This window comes from Oryctolagus cuniculus, chromosome 1, assembly GCF_051225735.1.
Source record: "Oryctolagus cuniculus isolate XC-2025 breed Fujian yellow rabbit chromosome 1, ASM5122573v1, whole genome shotgun sequence".
Lineage (NCBI taxonomy): Eukaryota > Metazoa > Chordata > Mammalia > Lagomorpha > Leporidae > Oryctolagus > Oryctolagus cuniculus.
Window position 1 is genome coordinate 43911285 of NC_142867.1, and position 17222 is coordinate 43928506.

Below are 17222 nucleotides of genomic sequence, written 5' to 3' on the forward strand. Positions count from 1 at the left end.
TTTCTTGGCACCTTAAGCATATATCTCCTTGTTGCAGAGCCATGCCATTGCAGTTTAGTGTAGTGCTTTCTGCTTATTTTAAAACTCATGAAAGGTGATTGTGAAAACAATGAAGTACTTATAGAAAAGGCGATACTTTTGTTCTGTGATTTAAGCCCAATGCTTATAAATTCAACATCTTAGGTAATAATGCTGCTAATCTTGTATTATGGCTTAAATATAAAAATGTAAAATAAGAAATGAAAAATGGATCAATTTACAGAATACAAAACACAAAAAGAAATACAGCTTTTAAGGAGACCAAGAACAAGAGTTTAAATGGTGATCAAAAATCTTACCCTTCCTCCCAACCCAGATAGTTTTATAAGTGACTTTATCAAATTTTCAATACTTTTCTAAGTTACCCACTATAACTACCCCTGTGAACAGTACTCACCACAAAAGGAGGTGGTTGCCAATCTACTCCTCTCCAGAGGAGGGGCCCATTTGCTCCATATCCCATGACACGCCGGGTAGGTGACACCCTATGTTGGGGAACAATATATGTCAACATCAAGGATCCAGAGTAAACAGAAAAGAAGCACATACCTTTCTCTGATGCTGCCTCCTACAGAGTGGTCACAAAGTATTAGAGAAGGGCCCTTACTGATTTCCCGAAATACCATTTTCAAAATTTTCAGTTCAGAACATATAAGGTACAGCCTTATAGGTGTTATATCTATTCAAATAATATTCACACTTCAGGTGTTTTTTACAGCCCAAATTTCTTTTGATTAAAGCAAAAGACACTGTATTAATAAATTGGTCTGAAATTCTGGATTTTTATGAAATTTGGGAGAACTTCTTGTGAAGCATTAAATTCAGTAATTCCCACATTCAAACAATCAATACAAGGGAACGTTAAGATCCTTGGCGTTCACACATCCTGAAAGTAATATCTACAACTCAAAATCTTTAAAACAGTCAGCCTTTTCCTATTATTTTGATTCTATCACTTCTTTTTCTTTTTGGGACAATGAGGTAAGATTTTTTGGAGGGGTGCATTAATATTTTGTTATTTATCTATTCCCACCATAATCCATGGAAGCAGAAGGAGCAATAGGTAGGACAAACTAAAGTTTTGTTTTGTTTGGTTTGGTTTGGTTTTTCAATTTATTTGAAGGGTATATGGATGGGGAGGTAGTGAAGGAGGAGGAGGAAGAGATAAGCAGAGACAGGCTGGCTCACTTCCTAAATGCCCACAACAGCCAGGGATAGGCCAGGCCAAAACCAGGATCCAAAAACTTCCTGAAGTTCTCCCATATGGGTGTCAGGAACTCAAATACGTGAGCTATCATCTGCTGCCTCCCAGGATGCATATTACCAGGACACTGGATGGAAAAGGCAGGGTCAGAAATTGAACCAGGCACTCCCACATGTGGTGAAGACTTCACAAGTGGCAATTCACCTGCTGTGTCTCAAATGCTGCACCAAATAAAAGTTTTTGAATAGCATTTTTTTCAAAGATTGCAACTTATGGAAAAAGAGCTAAGTACTTGAGTCAGACACCCAAAGAATATATTCAATGAAATATTCCAATGGAGACTCATCTCATAATTTCAGACCAATGGAGACTTGCTATAAAATTCTCAAAAGATATTAACTCAGCATTATCACCAGCAAAAGACAGATTCAAAATTTTTTATCACAATGCATTAAAAAAGTCATGCTTTTTTAAAGTCAGGGTCATTAAAATATATTTCATCCTGTTCAGTTCTAGAAAGCAAGAGGTAGGCAGACATAGACCTAGTTTAGCATAATTTATAGAGAAAATATCCGTCTAACTTCTCAGTTGTTCATTTTTATTTTAACATTATTTAGATACAACCTAATAGTGCAGGTATATTTCTAAAGATAAACTGGTGATTTTCAGTGGCATGCCAATTTTAAGACGGTATCCTTTTGTAGTTCCATACCTCAACAAGTCCTTGCAATATTCTCACAAAGATGACACATCCATAATGCACTCTGGCTGCTGATGGAATTAGCATATTTAGGGTAGAGGTAAGAAGTATGGCAGCTCCAAAAACCCTAAAATTGAAAACATGATAACCTGTTGAAATAATTCAGTATTATAGATACATAGCCCTGAAATCCCAAGCTAACTGGAACATTTAAAACAATTAACAATTATACTTTTCAGGTAGTTTATTTTTCTAGAAGTATAAAACAGTGGACTTGATCAGCTAGCTATTGAAATAAATATTTCAGTAATCAAGAAATTATGTATTATTTGATGTATAATAAATAAAATAATAGTTAATCTGGTTATATTTACTTATACTTATTTTTTCACATGTCCAGTTATAAATTATAAATATTTAATGAATCATTCTATGTGTTTTGGATTCATGTCTCAGTGTACCATAAACTGCTTAACAGCAAGTGCCTGATTTTCCAATCCACTGTTAAATGCCCAACATTTAGGATCATGTGTGACACATCGTTGATACTCACCAAAGAGTTGTTCAGAAAAATAATGAATGTATAAATGGAGTTGAATTTGACATTTTATAACCATGTGATATTCCCTGAGGAGCTGCATATGCATAGGAATTTTTATAACGGAATTGATTTTAAATGTCTCAAGTATTCTCATGGTTATATCCCACAGCATAATTTTTTCTTAACTCACAGGAAAATACTAAGTGTCAAAATTTGCCCATGTCCATAGCTTTTTAGCTCACCCTGATGATATTAAATCTTTAAAATTCAGGGTTGGGTTGAGCACCCCCTTGACTGACATCATAAAGGCTGCCTCCATGGTCTAGTTTATTAGTGACCAGGAGAACGAGGAGCAATGTAAGGATAGGCAACAAGCCAATTAATGGCTATTTTACATGGTGATCTGCCATCAAGGAGACCTTACAAGGCCAGTGAACCCCAAACAGCACCTGAGGAGCCAGGGCATTGAGCAAGCAGCTATAGTGACAGGAATCGCCTTCTGTCAGCTCTGCCAAGAGCAAGGCCACTGGACACGGAACTGCTATGGGTATCGAAGGACTCCTAGTTCAGAACCGCATACCTTGTGGCCCCGAGCTAAAAAGACTTTGGCTCTGCCCATCCTCTGCCTAGCTTCCAGCTCTAGCCACTGCTATTGAGGGGATGGCCTAGGGTCAGTGAAACGTAAATTGCTTATTTGTACCAGCATCCTATTTAGCTCTCCTCCTAGTCCAGCCACATAATGTGAGTCAACAGGGTGCCTCCCTTAAGGAGATTCACATCCATGGATAGGTCTGGGCCTCACACACCCAGCCAGGCCTTAAAGTCTATCCAAATATTATTAAGCTTAGAAAGCACTCCCTGCCAGTTCCTAAAAACAGGGCTTTCAGTAACTGCTAACTTAGGTGGTCCTGCACCTATTTGAATGAGTCCTCACCAAGGACTTAAAGGGCCTATCGCTTGAGGGGGGTGCAAAGTAATCCAAAATGTAGATGGTTAAATGTAAATGATTTATTAGTCTGTTTCCTTTCCCAGACTGAGACTCTGGTCTTATACATTGGTTTAACTTCCTAGCAAAATTAGCTACTAGGTATCCAGGAAAAAAAAAAAAAAAAAAAAAAAAAAAAAAAAAAAAAAAGCATAGCCAGTCCATTAGAGTGTTAGTTATTTAACCCTTATCCTCAGCCCTGAGGAGAGAAAACCAGCCCCAAAGAGGATATGGGCCATGAAGCAAATTCCAACTTCTGCAAACTCTAGGCAGTCCCAGCATTTCTCTAACAGGTTACAGGTTCCTAGATAACGGAAATAGCACCGTTCTTAAACCAGGCTCTCAACAGGGAGCCAAAGCAGAGCCCCCTCCTTTAAGAAAAACAACCAAAGCAGAGCTTTCATCCATTGAAAAGCTGCCATGACTAGAGCTCTCACAAAGGGATTGCTAATTCAGTCTTTCAAACAGGCAGGCCCTAGACCTGCTACCTGCGAGAAAATGCCCCAAACTAGGGTCAAATTAAATGGGTACGAAATCATGTTCATGCTTTCCTGGACAAGGCCAGACAACTCCAGGACCACGTCAGACAAGGCTGGCCTAATTTCTGGCCTAACATCACATCTGGTCATGGAAATCCTGGTCATTGCCTCTCTTGGCAACATAGCGTCCACATTCTTTCTGCTCTCTGCAGAGTATTGTGCTTTAACATACTTGTTTGTTCTGTCTCTAACAGAAGACAAGCTATCTGGCTCGTGCTTCTAAGACATGGCTTCCAGCCTACCTCAGACAAGGTGACCCACCCTCTAAATCAGCAGGACAATGCTTCCTGAGGCCACTCTCAAGCACCATAGGACAGATAGCAAGAGAAAAATACCCATTTCCATCTCAACGCTCATTTGTCAGCTTCGAAGTAGCTACAGAAGATGGAACTCCACCCATTTATCCCCATAAAAGAATAATGGGTATTTTTTTCCTGAGAGGAGATATGTTAGGTAGGAAGTCAGAAATTGAACCTATGTGTGTATGAGAAAGGCCTGAAGACAGCACCTACTGCAGAAGCTCCAGAAGCCCAGCATCTTGTACTTCAAAGTCCTGCCCAGATCCTGATGACCTTCCAGGGAGTCCTGATCCTTCTACCTGACAACCTTCCAGGTGCAGCCTAGTATCTGAACTTCAAAGTCCTGCCCAGATCCTCATGACCTTCCAGGGGGTCCTGCACCTTCCATCTAGCCTGATAAACATCCTTCCTCTAAGGTGGGGCGATGCCAGCTAGGCTTCCCCTGTCTGATAACTTCAGAGGGGAAAACTCAGAAAGGAATTTTTCATATTTACACCCAATAAGTCCTTTGTTCATGGGGAGAGGAAGGAAAGGGGGAGAGAAAAGGCGGGAAGGCAAGACCCATCTCCTTAAAAGCCCCAGCCTAAATGTGAACTATGCACTCTCTCAGGTTCTGTCTGGAGAGGTGCCCATGTGTACTTACAGATGTCCCTACCCTAATAAACCTCGCTATTTGCTTTCCACTACAAAAAAGAAAAAAATTACTTATTTATTTGAAAGGCAGAGTTACAGAGAGGCAGAGAGAGAGAGAGAGAGAGAGAGAGAGAGAGAGAGAGAGTCTCCATCCTCTGGTTCACTCTCCAAATGGCCGCAACGGCTGGAGCTGCGCTGATCAGGAGTCAGGAGCCAAGGGTGCAGGGGCCCAAGCACTTGTGCCATCTTCTACTGTTTTCCCAGGCCCTAGCAAAGAGCTGGATTGGAAGGGGAATACTCGGGGCTTAAACTGGTGCCCATATGGGATGCCAGCACCACAGGTGGCTGCTTTACCTGCTACTCCACAGTGCCAGCCCCAGCATAGGTTTTTATAATACATATAACTATAATTAATATGTCTGTCTTAAGATTTTTCTTTTTTTCTCTCCTGTTTTTATGAAAGGGCAGATTCTGTATGAGGCACAACTCCAGCAGTGTATACACACATAACACTTTAAGAAGGAACTGCTAAAAATATGGTGCTAGGGGTCAGCTTTGTGGTACAGCAGGTTAAAGCACTGGCCTTAAGCGCCAGCATCCCATATGGGTGCTGGTTCTAGTCCCAGCTGCTCCTCTTTCGATCCAGTTCTCTACTATGGCCTGGGATAGCAGTAGAAGATGGCCCAAGTCCTTGGGCCACTGCACCCGCGTGGGAGACCTGGAAGAAGCTCCTGGTTCCTGGCTTCGATAGGTGCAGCTCCAGCTGTTGCAGCCACCAGGGAAGTGAACCAGTGGATGGAAGACCTCTCTCTCTGTCTCTACCTCTCTGTCTTTCAAATAAATAAAATAAATCTTTTAAAAAAGAAGAAGAAAAAGAAATACAGCAGGTAAAAAATATGGTGTTAAAGTTTTAATCCATGTGTATTTCATTCATCATTTAAAAAAATATTCCCGCAGGCACTGCGGCTCAATAGGTTAATCCTCTGCCTGCGGCGCTGGCACACCGGGTTCTATTCCCGGTCGGGGCGCTGGATTCTGTCCTGGTTGCCCCTCTTCCAGGCCAGCTCTCTGCTATGGCCAGGGAGTGCAGTGGAGGATGGCCCAAGTCCTTGAGCCCTGCACCCAATGGGAGACCAGGAGAAGTACCTGGCTCCTGGCTTCAGATCAGCGTGGTGCACCAGCTGCAGCGCTCAGGCTGCAGCGGCCATTTCGGGGTGAACCAACGGCAAAGGAAGACCTTTCTCTCTGTCTCTCTCTCTCTCTCACTGTCCACTCTGCCTGTCAAAAAAAAATTCCATAAATTGATACTAATGAACTAAATGCCTCCTTAACAAGGTAACTTTATGAAAATATTCTCCTGCAGAGATGTTTTGGAGATACTATCTCTGACATACTAATCTCTGTGTATGAGGCAAGTTTTATCAAGATGCAACATTAAGTCTTGCATTCAGTCAAGGCTGAGTACCTTAAAGAAGTTTTATTTTTTTTTAGCGGGGACATGTAACTGTCAAAAACCTAGATTTGGCTCTTATTAATATGCTCCTAAAATTTTATATACAACTTTATGAAGGGCTGAATTTGAGTAGTTCTTTCTTCTATCAATCATACTCCTGCCCACCTTCTTCTGTGCAAAAATCTATACAACATGTATCTGCCTTCCCTCAGTGGCTTCTCAGCAATGAAGTAAACGGTTACTCATGAGTCAACTATTCTGTTATACTCTTCCTTTGTACCTTTTGCTCAGTAGGTGTCTTTGATTTTCAATCAAAGGTGATTTTGCATGCCATTAGTGGTCATTGCATCTTAAAATGCATTGACTGACTAGGTAAAAATAAAATGCATCAAATTTTACATAACCACATCTTCTTTAGTTTCATATCATTGTTTTCCAATCTAATATTCAAGTAATGAAAATTTTACTTATAAAAATTATTTTCCTCCATGGGTATGGGGGTCTTTGCATTTTCTCTCGACAGACAACTGAAACTGAGGCAGCTTCTGCATTCAACATTCATCCATACAACCACATTTCAATTCTTTGTGAGACTATACTCTTATTTGTTTTTAATTTTAAAAATTTTAGATTTATTTTTATTTGAAAAGAGGAAGGGGAGATGTGAGAAAGACAGACAGAGAGCGATCGAGAAAGAGAGAGAGAATTTTTTCCATTTACTGTTTTCAATGTGCAAACGGCTGGCCAGGAGCCCAGAACACAGTCTGAGTCTCCCATATGGGGAGTAGGTACCCAATCAAGCACTTGAGGCATCACCTGCTGCCTCCCAGGTTGTAAATTAGCAGAAAGCTAGAATTGGAAGCAAAGCCAGTCCTTGAACCCAAGTACTCTGATGCCAGGTGAAGGCGTCCCAAGCAGTATCTCAACCAGTTTGGCAAGCACCCACTCCGTGGGAGACTATATTTAGAGCAGAGTGTTGTGCTGAGTAGAGGAGGCTAAGATCTACAGAGTGCTTATTTTACTTTCTCCATCTGTGTTAACTCATTTAATCCTTACAGCAGTTCTGAATTAGATTTTGCTCTCATTCAACAAAATGTAATTGAAGCAGAAATACTAGTCAAGAAAAAAAAAAAAGTAGTGAAGCTGAGATTTGAATCCAGGACAATCTGGCAAGAAAACCTGTGCTCTGTCATCTACATGATGCTATCAAGCAGTCAGGAGAGAAAAAAAAAAAAAAAAAAAAAAGAAGAAGAAGAAGGAAGAGTCTCAGAGTCTCAGCACTCAGCAGAGTAGAAAAATGAAGGTGACCAAGAGACAACCTGTGCCAAAGGGAACAACAATGCAAATGGGGAAAGTGTTAAGTCTAGTGCTTAAGAGACTTAATTAAGATTCCCATATCCCACATCACAGTACTTCAGTTTGATCATGATTCCAGCTTCTTCTTTTTTTTTTTTTTAATTTAAAAAAATTTAAAAATTTTTATTTTATTCATTTGAAAGGCAGAGTTACAGAGAGGTAATGCCACAGAGAGAGAGAGAGACTTCCATCCCCTGGTTTACTTCCCAGATGGCGGCAATGGCCAGAGCTGGGCTGATCTGAAGCCAGGAGCCTCTTCCAGGTCTCCCACACTGGTGCAGATGCCCAAGTACTTGGGCCATCTTCCACTGCTTTCCCAGAAGTGGAGCAGCTGGGACTCGAACCGGCGTTTGTATGGGATGCTGGTGCTGCAAGCCAGGCCTTTAACCCACTGTACCACAATGCTGCTGGCACCAGCTTCTTATTCTTGTAGACAACCTGTGAGGCACCAGGTGATGGCTCAAGTAATTGAGTCCCAGTCACACACATGTGAGACTTGAGCCGGATCCCCTACCTCCTTACTTCGGCCCAACCACTGTAGCTGTGGCATGGGAGAGTAAATTTTTTTTTTTTTTTTTTGACAGGCAGAGTGGACAGTGAGAGAGAGAGAGACAGAGAGAAAGGTCAACCTTTGCCATTGGTTCACCCTCCAATGGCCCCTGTGGCCGGCGTGCTGCGGCCGGCGCACCACGCTGATCCGATGGCAGGAGCCAAGTACCTATCCTGGTCTCCCATGGGGTGCAGGGCCCAAGGACTTGGGCCATCCTCCACTGCACTCCCTGGCCGCAGCAGAGAGTTGGCCTGGCAGAGGGGCAACCGTGACAGAATCCGGCGCCCTGACTGGGACTAGAACCAGGTGTGCCGGTGCCGCAAGGCTGAGGATTAGCCTAGTGAGCCGTGGCGCCGCCCAGAGAGTAAATTAACATATGGGAGTGTTTGCTTGCTCACTCTCCCCTGCTTCTCAAATGAATAAATAAAAAAAAATTTAAAGCTAAAAATGGGAAACAAAAGAGAAAAAAATCTATTCCTGAGAGCTAAGAAGCAAACTTTCATAAGGATACTTTTTGGCTTGGGCCAAGAAAGATGAATGTAAAGTAGAAAGAAGAAACACTATAAATGATAAATTGATTCATAAAGTTTCAAAAATTAAAAAGGTTGCATTATGTAACAGAAACTAAGGGAGTATTGAAAATTGCTGGATGGGGTAGTACAGGTGAGTAGGAGAAGTAAGAACATGTAGAGTAGGATAATGAATGAGCAGAGGTTGAAAAAATGTATGTAGACTGCAGTCCAGAAGTTCACAGCGTCTTATAAGTGATGGAGTTTAAAGTCATACTAAGTTTGAGTGACAATTACAAGGTTATTTCAAAAAGGTCATGTAAAATGAAATTAAAACTATGAGCTCATTTTGGTGCAAATTATGAAAAAAAACTATATGAGTGTTTCAAAAATATTTGCACCAAAATAAACTCATTTTAAATTACACTTTCCAAGGGTACTCTTTGAAATACCTTTGTATGCCCCAAAGTGAAGTAAATAGGACACTTACTGGCATTAAGGGGAGAGAGATCTATGCAGTCAGAAAGTTAGGAGATCAAGGTCCAGATATGTTCAGGCAATTTGAAGGAGAGCAAGAGGAAAGTTCTAGATGGTGACAGAAGATGGAAAAGCTGAAATAAGCAAAATATGGAACTTTTGGTAGGACTCTAGGTTTGTCGCTTAGCAACCATGTGACTGGTAATTTGCTTAACCTCTCTAGGCTTCTGATCCCTTGCCTATAAAAAGGGCAACTCTGGTTAATAGTTAGGAACAGAGATTCTAGAGCCAGACATTCTGAGTTCAAAGTTCATCTCTGCCAATTATTGAGCAACTTGAGCAGTTTATTGAACTTTCTCTGCTTCTTTTCTTATCTGCCAAGTTAAAATAATAGAGCTTATAAGCCATTACAAGTAAATTGCCCAGATGAATGTCTGGCCCATACTAAGCTTTTAATGGATATTAGGTCTTGTACAATGTTGATATTAATGTATCTTATCTAAGACTATGATGAGGCTAAAGGAAATAATGCACCACCTAACAAGCTTAGTCTTGTGCCTGGCACATGGAAGTAAATCCATAAGTAAATAAATGTAGTCCAATAAGAAATAAGTATAGTAGTCAACAGTTTTTGAGTTCTTTAAGTGTTCAAGTGACTTCTGGATTCACATTTTTTAAAAGATTTGTTTGCTTATTTTTTGAAAGGCAGGGTAACAGGGAAGAGAAAGAGAAGGAAACAGAGAGAGATCTTCCGTCTGGTGGTTCACTCCCCCAAGTTGCCACAACAGTGAAGGCTAGGCTAGTCTGAATCTGAACTCCATCTGGGTCTCTCACATGGCTGGCAGGGACTCAAGAACTGAAGCCATCATCTGCGCTTCTCAGGCACCTTAGCAGGCAGCTGGATAAAAGCAAAGTAGATGGGACTCGGAAAAGTGCTTCAACATGAGATGTATGCATCTCAAGCAGCCTTTCAACCTGCTGCACCACAACACTCATCCCTGGACTCTCATTTTAACACAGAACTGAGATGCTACTACTAGCTATCCACATTTCACAGGTGGATATCCACAGGCAGATAACCAACTCCCAGTGAGTTTAAATAACTTGCCAAGGTTATTTAAATAGCAAAGTAATAGCTGTAACTTACATTTACTCAGCCTGTTAGTAGATCACTAAATTTTATCATAATAGCTGGAGCACTAATACTGGCATTAACAGTGCCAGTAGCAGCAGAAAACATAAGACAAATTTTGAAAAAAATGAAAATATTATTGAAAAATATATAGTATCAGCAGTGGGGAGTGAGAGCAGAGTTCTGCTTCTTCTGCCCTGTATTCTGAAGTAAGTAGTTCAATGGAGAAGCTCATGTGAATAATTTTGTCTAAATCTGTATTACAACAGAGAAATGAGAGAAGTAGTAGAAGTGATATGGAAAAGAAGTTCAAGAATATAAGATATTCTAGCATAGCAGTTTCTAGGTTTATTACAAATGATAATCAAGAAGTTTATTAACATAAAAATTGATGGGCATCAGAGTCCATAATTTAGTGGGTTTGTGTGGAACCTGAGAAAGTGCATTTCTAGCAAGTTCCCAGGTAGTGCTGCTGTTGCTTGGTCCTTCTTTGAGACCATTATTTTATAAGTATCATGTTAGCTATTCCTCCTAGGTCATCACAAAAGATACAGCTATGTGAAGGAGAAGCCAGCCTATAATAAACTGCTGGGCAGAGGGGAGAGTGGAGCTTAACTTTTTATTATAAATGGAAGATATGAGGGTAGATAGAAACACCTGCTGATAGGGAAGATGTGCTTTACAAAACACAAATTGAAGTAAGATCATTAGAATTAGAACCCAAGCGAAGCCCTTAGTTTTCACTATCTTCACTCATCAGATTGACCGAATAGCTATCATTTTACTCGGGGACATTTATATAGTATAACATAGTAGTAGTTAAGGATATAAATTCTGTGGTTACACTGTGCGAATTCAAACTCCAACTCTACTTACTTACTGGACAAGTTGTTAGTACTTGAATTCTCTAAGCCTCATTCTCTCCATATGTAAAATGGAGATAAGTTTCCATACTTCAAAGGAATATCACCAAGATTCAATGAATTATGAAAGATAACAGTGTATGGTCCATAGTAAATGGTATCTAAATACTGTAGTTGTCATTGAAGAGAAATTTCCTGTACTCTGGAAGTATTTTCAGATTATTGTTCCTCATCATTTTTCCGCAGAAATATTTTGCCCCAATAAGATAATGCTATTCCTATAACCACAGATGCAGTTATTCCACATCACTCTGAAAATCTAACAGTGTTAAGTGCATGAAGATATGTAGTGGGAATTCTACCTCCCATTCTGAAGTCATACAAAATTGACTGAAATGCATCAGGCTCTTAACTTGTCCCCCCAGTGGTTCACTTAAAATATCCAGCAGGAAACAAATAATCAAAAACTGGTAACTTTCTCTAAATGAATACCTGCCTTAGTATCTCCTTTATCCTTTCATCCCAGAATTTTCCCACCAAACACTCACACACACACACACACACACACACACACACACACACCGTTATTTTTCCAGCTAATCTGATCTCTCAGATATTCCTGAAGCACTGTAGATCACCTTTATAAGACAACCTAGTTGCCCAGCTGACTCTCCTCCTTCAAAATCCTAGGTTCATGTGTTTCTCATCCCTTCCATTATGTGTGTCTATTAGAGAATAGATTACAGTTTCATCACTTCAAGCATCATGGTTCTAGTAGAATGTTTTTATATGGCATATTCTTAGGAAATAAGCATCCAGAACCTTACATACAGGGTAATAATAACTTCCTTTCTGAGGGATACATATATGACAACAGGTCTTTCTTCCCTGAATTTTCTTTATCTCGGTATCCTCGATCAATAGGCTATTTGTTCTTGAGCCTTTAAAGGAACAAACTGCTATTTGGAGTATCCTATCAATTCTAGGAAGTTACTTTCATAGAATAACTGTATGTTGGCAGTTTTGGATTAGGGCTTAGAGTACACCTATGGATCAGTCTTCATTTGAGGGAGCTCATGAGTTCAAGTACATGGTACAGTCTGGATTCATCCTTGAGTCTTGCAAATGCTGGAGTCTCCTGAAACCAATTTTCATAACATTACCTGTCCATTATGGCATCCTCATTAGCCTCTGAAACTAATATCTCTAAAGCTCTGCTTGCAAAATTGAAGTAGATGGGAATGCTTCAGAGGTAATGTAGTGTCTTCCTGAAGCTCCTTACCATTGATCAATATTTAATATTGTGATATATACTTTTTATGTTTGACAGTCATTTTTTGTTTGGCTTGATGTTAGAAAACAAAAACATAGCACTGAATGTATTTTTGGTATTTCTACAAACAGAGGGAAATAGATTATATACCAGAAGATATTTAATGCTTAGATCAATGTTATTATCCCTGACTAGTCTTAAGTTTTACACATATAATTGGGCTTCACAGCACTGTTTCCCTATAGGTAATATCCTCACTACAGAATATTCAAGCTCATCCTCTGATCAAAAGATTTGTCTGACAATCAAAACTGTGTAATTAAATAAACTTTAAAATCATTCCACAGCCAGGTTCTTTCCTATGGACCTAGCCCAACACTAAGTAATATAGTGATTAAGGTATTTCTCTTTCTCTCTCTCTCTCTCTCTCTCTCTCACACACACACACACACACACACATATATATATAAATATGCATAAGTTACATTACATGAGAATTTCTTTAGTAAATAATATAATTTGAAATCAGATACCCTAGAGTTCATGACCCAGCTCTGCCTCTTATCATCTGGTAGTACTTGAAAAAACAACTCTGCTATTCAATATTCTTTCTCCCATGAGTAAAAGTAGTATGAGAATGAGTACCTTACAGTGTCACTGTAAGGAAGAAAGATGATGTACATAAAAGTGTTTAGTGATGCATATATTTATTATTCTATTCAATTCTAATTCCATCTGCCTCTGCAAATGGAAAACCAAGACAATTATGAAGATGATTTATAATTCATATCCTCTCTATTCCCACCCTCAATATGAATCTCTGCTATTTAGAGAGATGTAGAAATTTCATTGCTGAATGACATTCACCACACTGATTGAAAAGCTTTTGTGACAGTAACTCACTCTTTTCCACTTTACATAGGGAGAGTCTCTTCTGCCTTTCAATTCAGATGAGTTGGCTTTGTTTTTCCCCACTCTAGTCTGAAAGCTCAACATCTAGGCTTTTTGAGCTTCAGGAAAGGAGAAATAGATTCCCTAGTTCATGACATAAATTAAGTAATTCTTTTACTGCCTGACTTTATTCTACCTAAAAAAGCATTTGTGCTGTTTTTTGTTTAATTTACAATCTTTACAACTTTGATATTTCATTGTGGATTTTTCCAGGTACATTTTCAATGTACCAATTTATCTATAAATTGAGTATTGCATTCAACAAAATAAGAAATAATAACATAGTTTATCTAAGAATATTTGAATATATTTATTATTATTCAATGTGATTAACCAATTATACATTTCTTAAATTAATCTCTTTCATGTTTATATATTGTGTTTTATTGTTTTGTTTTTTTTCATTATAAGACATTTCAGTAAAGAAACTCACTTAATATTTGATCACTTTTTCTATATAAAGGTGAATAATGAGAAACAAACAAATATTGGACTTTATATAAAAAGGCATTTTCTGGAGTTAAGTAAACCTTCCCAAAGAAATACTATAAATTTCTCGGATCTTTTTGATTTTAGTAAATTCAAAGGTAAGCTATTTATGGCCCGACTAACCAAAAAAGGAGGGAGAAGACCCAAATCAATAAAATCAGAGATGAAAAAGGAAATGTAACAAGAGACACTATAGAAATAAAAAGAATCACCAGAAATTACTATAAAGAGCTGCATGCCAACAAACTGGAAAACCTAGAAGAAATGAATAGATTTCTGGCCACATACAACCTACCTAAATTGAGCCCTGAAGACACATGAAGACACAGAAAAACTAAACAGACCCATCAACAAGACAGAAATTGAATCAGTAATAAAGATCCTCCCAACAAAGAAAAGCCCAGGACTGGATGGCTTCACTGCTGAATTCTAACAGAAATTTAAAGAACGAACTCCACTTCTTCTCAAGTTAATCAAAACAACTGAAAGGGAGGAAATCCTCCCAAATTCTTTCTATGAAGCCAGCGTCACCTTAATTCCTAAACCTGAAAAAAGATACAACAGAGAAAGAGAACAACAGACCAATTTCCCTGATGAACATAGACGCAAAAATTCTCAAAAAAAATTAAGGCCAATTGAATACAGCAACACATAAGAAAGATCTTTCACCCAGACCAAACGGGATTTATCCCTGAGATGCAAGGGTGGTTCAATCAATGTATACATCACATTAACAAACCACAGAAGAAAAACCATATGATTAGCTCAATAGATGCAGAGAAAGCATTTAATAAAATACAACACCCTATCACAATGAAAACTCTAAGCAAATTGTGTATAGAAGGAACATTCCTCAACACAATCAAGGAAATTTATGACAACCCATGGCCAGCGTCCTATTGAATGGGGAAAAGTTGGAAGCATTCCCACTGAGATCTGGAACCAGACAAGGCTATGCACTCTCGCCACTGCTATTCAATATAGTTCTGGAAGTTTTAGCCACAGCCATTAGACAAGAAAGAGAATTGAAGAGATTCAAATTGGGAATGAGGAAATCACACTATCTCTATTTGCAGATTACATGATTCTAGATATAGGGGATACAAAAGACTCCACCAAGAGACTATTGGAACTCACAGAAGAGTTTGGTAAAGTAGTGGGATATAAAATCAATACACAAAAATCAACAGCTTTTGCATACACAGACAATCCCATGACTGAAAAAGAACTTCTCTAAGATCTATTCCATTCATAATAGGTACAAAAAAATCAAATACCTTTACAATGAGAATTACAAAGATCTGTATGACGAGAATTAAAAAACATTAAAGAAATAAATAGAAGACACGAAAAGTGGAAAAATCTTCCATGTTCATGAATTGGAAGAGTCAATATTATCAAAATGACCATTCTTCCGATAGCAATGTAAAGATTCAATGTGATACCAATCAGATCTAGAAAAACTGATGCTGAAATTCATATGGAAACACAGGAGTCCTTGAATAGCTAAATCAATCTTACACAACAAACACAAAGTCAGAGGCATCACGATACCAGATTTCAAGACATACTTGAGGGCAGTTATAATCAAAACAGCCTGGTACTGGTACAAAAACAGATAGATAGACCAATGGAACAGAATAGAAACACCGGAAATCAATCCAAGCATCTACAACCAACTTATATTTGATCAAGGAGCTAAAACAAACCCCTAGAGCAATGAAAGTCTCTTCAACAAATGGTGCTGAGAAAATTGGATTTCCACATGTAGGATTATGAAGAAGGACCCCTACCTTACACCTTACATTAAAATCAATTGAAAATGGATAAATATCTAAATCTATGATGTGATACCATCAAATTATTAAAGAACATTGGGGAAACCCTGTGAGACATTGGCATAGGAAAAAATTTCTTGGAAAAAATATTAGAAGCACAGGCAATCAAAGCCAAAATCAACACATGGGATTACATCAAACTGAGAAGCTTTTACACTACAAAAGAAACACTCAGGAAAGTGAAGAGGCAACCAACAGAATTCAAGAAATTATTTGCAAACAATGCAACTGATAAAGCATTAATATCCAGAATATATAAAGAGATCAAGCAACTCCACAACAGCAAAACAAACATCCCAGTTAAGAAATGGGCAAAGGACTTAAACAGACATTTTTCAAAAGAGGAAATCCAAATGGCCAACAGACACATGAAAAACGTTTAGGATCACTAACCACCAGAGAAAGGCAAATTAAAAGCACAATGAGGTTTCACCTCAACCCAGTTAGAATGACTTTCATACAGAAATTAAAAACAACAAATGCTGGTAAGGATGTGGGGAAACATGGACTCTAAGCCACCGTTGCTGGGAATACAAACTGGTAAAACCACTATGGAAATCAGTTTGGAGATACCTCAGTAATCTGAATAAAGACCTACCATATGACCCAGCCATCCCATTCCTGAGAATTTACCTAAGGGAAATGGAATCAGCAAATAAAAGAGTTATCTGCATCCCCATGTTTATAGTAGCTCAATTCACAATAGCAAAGACATGGAATCAACCTAAATGCCTGTCAATTAAAGATGAGATAAAAAAAATTATGGGATGCATACACTATGGACTATTACACAGGGGTAAAAAAATGAAATCCTGTCATTTGCAGCAAAATGGATGAATCTGGAAAACATCATACTAGTGAAATAAGCCAGTCCCAAAGGGACAAATACCATGTGTTCTCCCTCATCTGTGATAACTAACAGAGCACCTAAAAGGAAACCTATAGAGGTGAAATTGAGAATTTGAGAATCAATGACTTGAACAGCCCTTGTCTTTACTGTTGAGGAACAAGTTTGTTTGGTTGGTTTTGGTTTTGCTTTTTGTTTGTTTGTTTGTTTGTTTTAATGGAGAATGGGACTGGGAATGGGAGAGGAAAAATAGGTGGGCTGAGAGTGGAGGTGAAAGGGCAGATATGATCGGAAGAATCACTATATTCCTAAAGTTGTACTTATGAAATTTGTACTCTTAAACGTTTTCTTTGGGAAAAAAAGAAAGGTAAGGTATTTATAATATAATGTAGTGTATTTTATCACTATTATATAATTATAATGTAAAATATCGGTAATGTAAGTATGGCATATAAATATTAATATATTGCTATATTACATAATACTGATATATAGTATACTGTATATTTATATTACTATTAAAATAAGTCATCAATGGAGAATT

The 17222-nt window shown here is 38.5% G+C and overlaps 1 protein-coding gene across 1 annotated transcript in view; it reads right to left on the reverse strand.

The window, feature by feature from the left end:
- SLC17A6 (solute carrier family 17 member 6) overlaps nucleotides 1-17222 on the reverse strand; it is a 50339-nt gene that overhangs the window by 21357 nt on the left and 11760 nt on the right. The window contains exons 4-5 of the mRNA XM_002709004.6: nucleotides 1956-2070; nucleotides 437-524 (exon numbers count right to left, since the gene is read on the reverse strand). Of these exons, the coding sequence (XP_002709050.1) occupies nucleotides 437-524; nucleotides 1956-2070 (203 nt within the window). The remainder of the gene's footprint in view (nucleotides 1-436; nucleotides 525-1955; nucleotides 2071-17222) is intronic.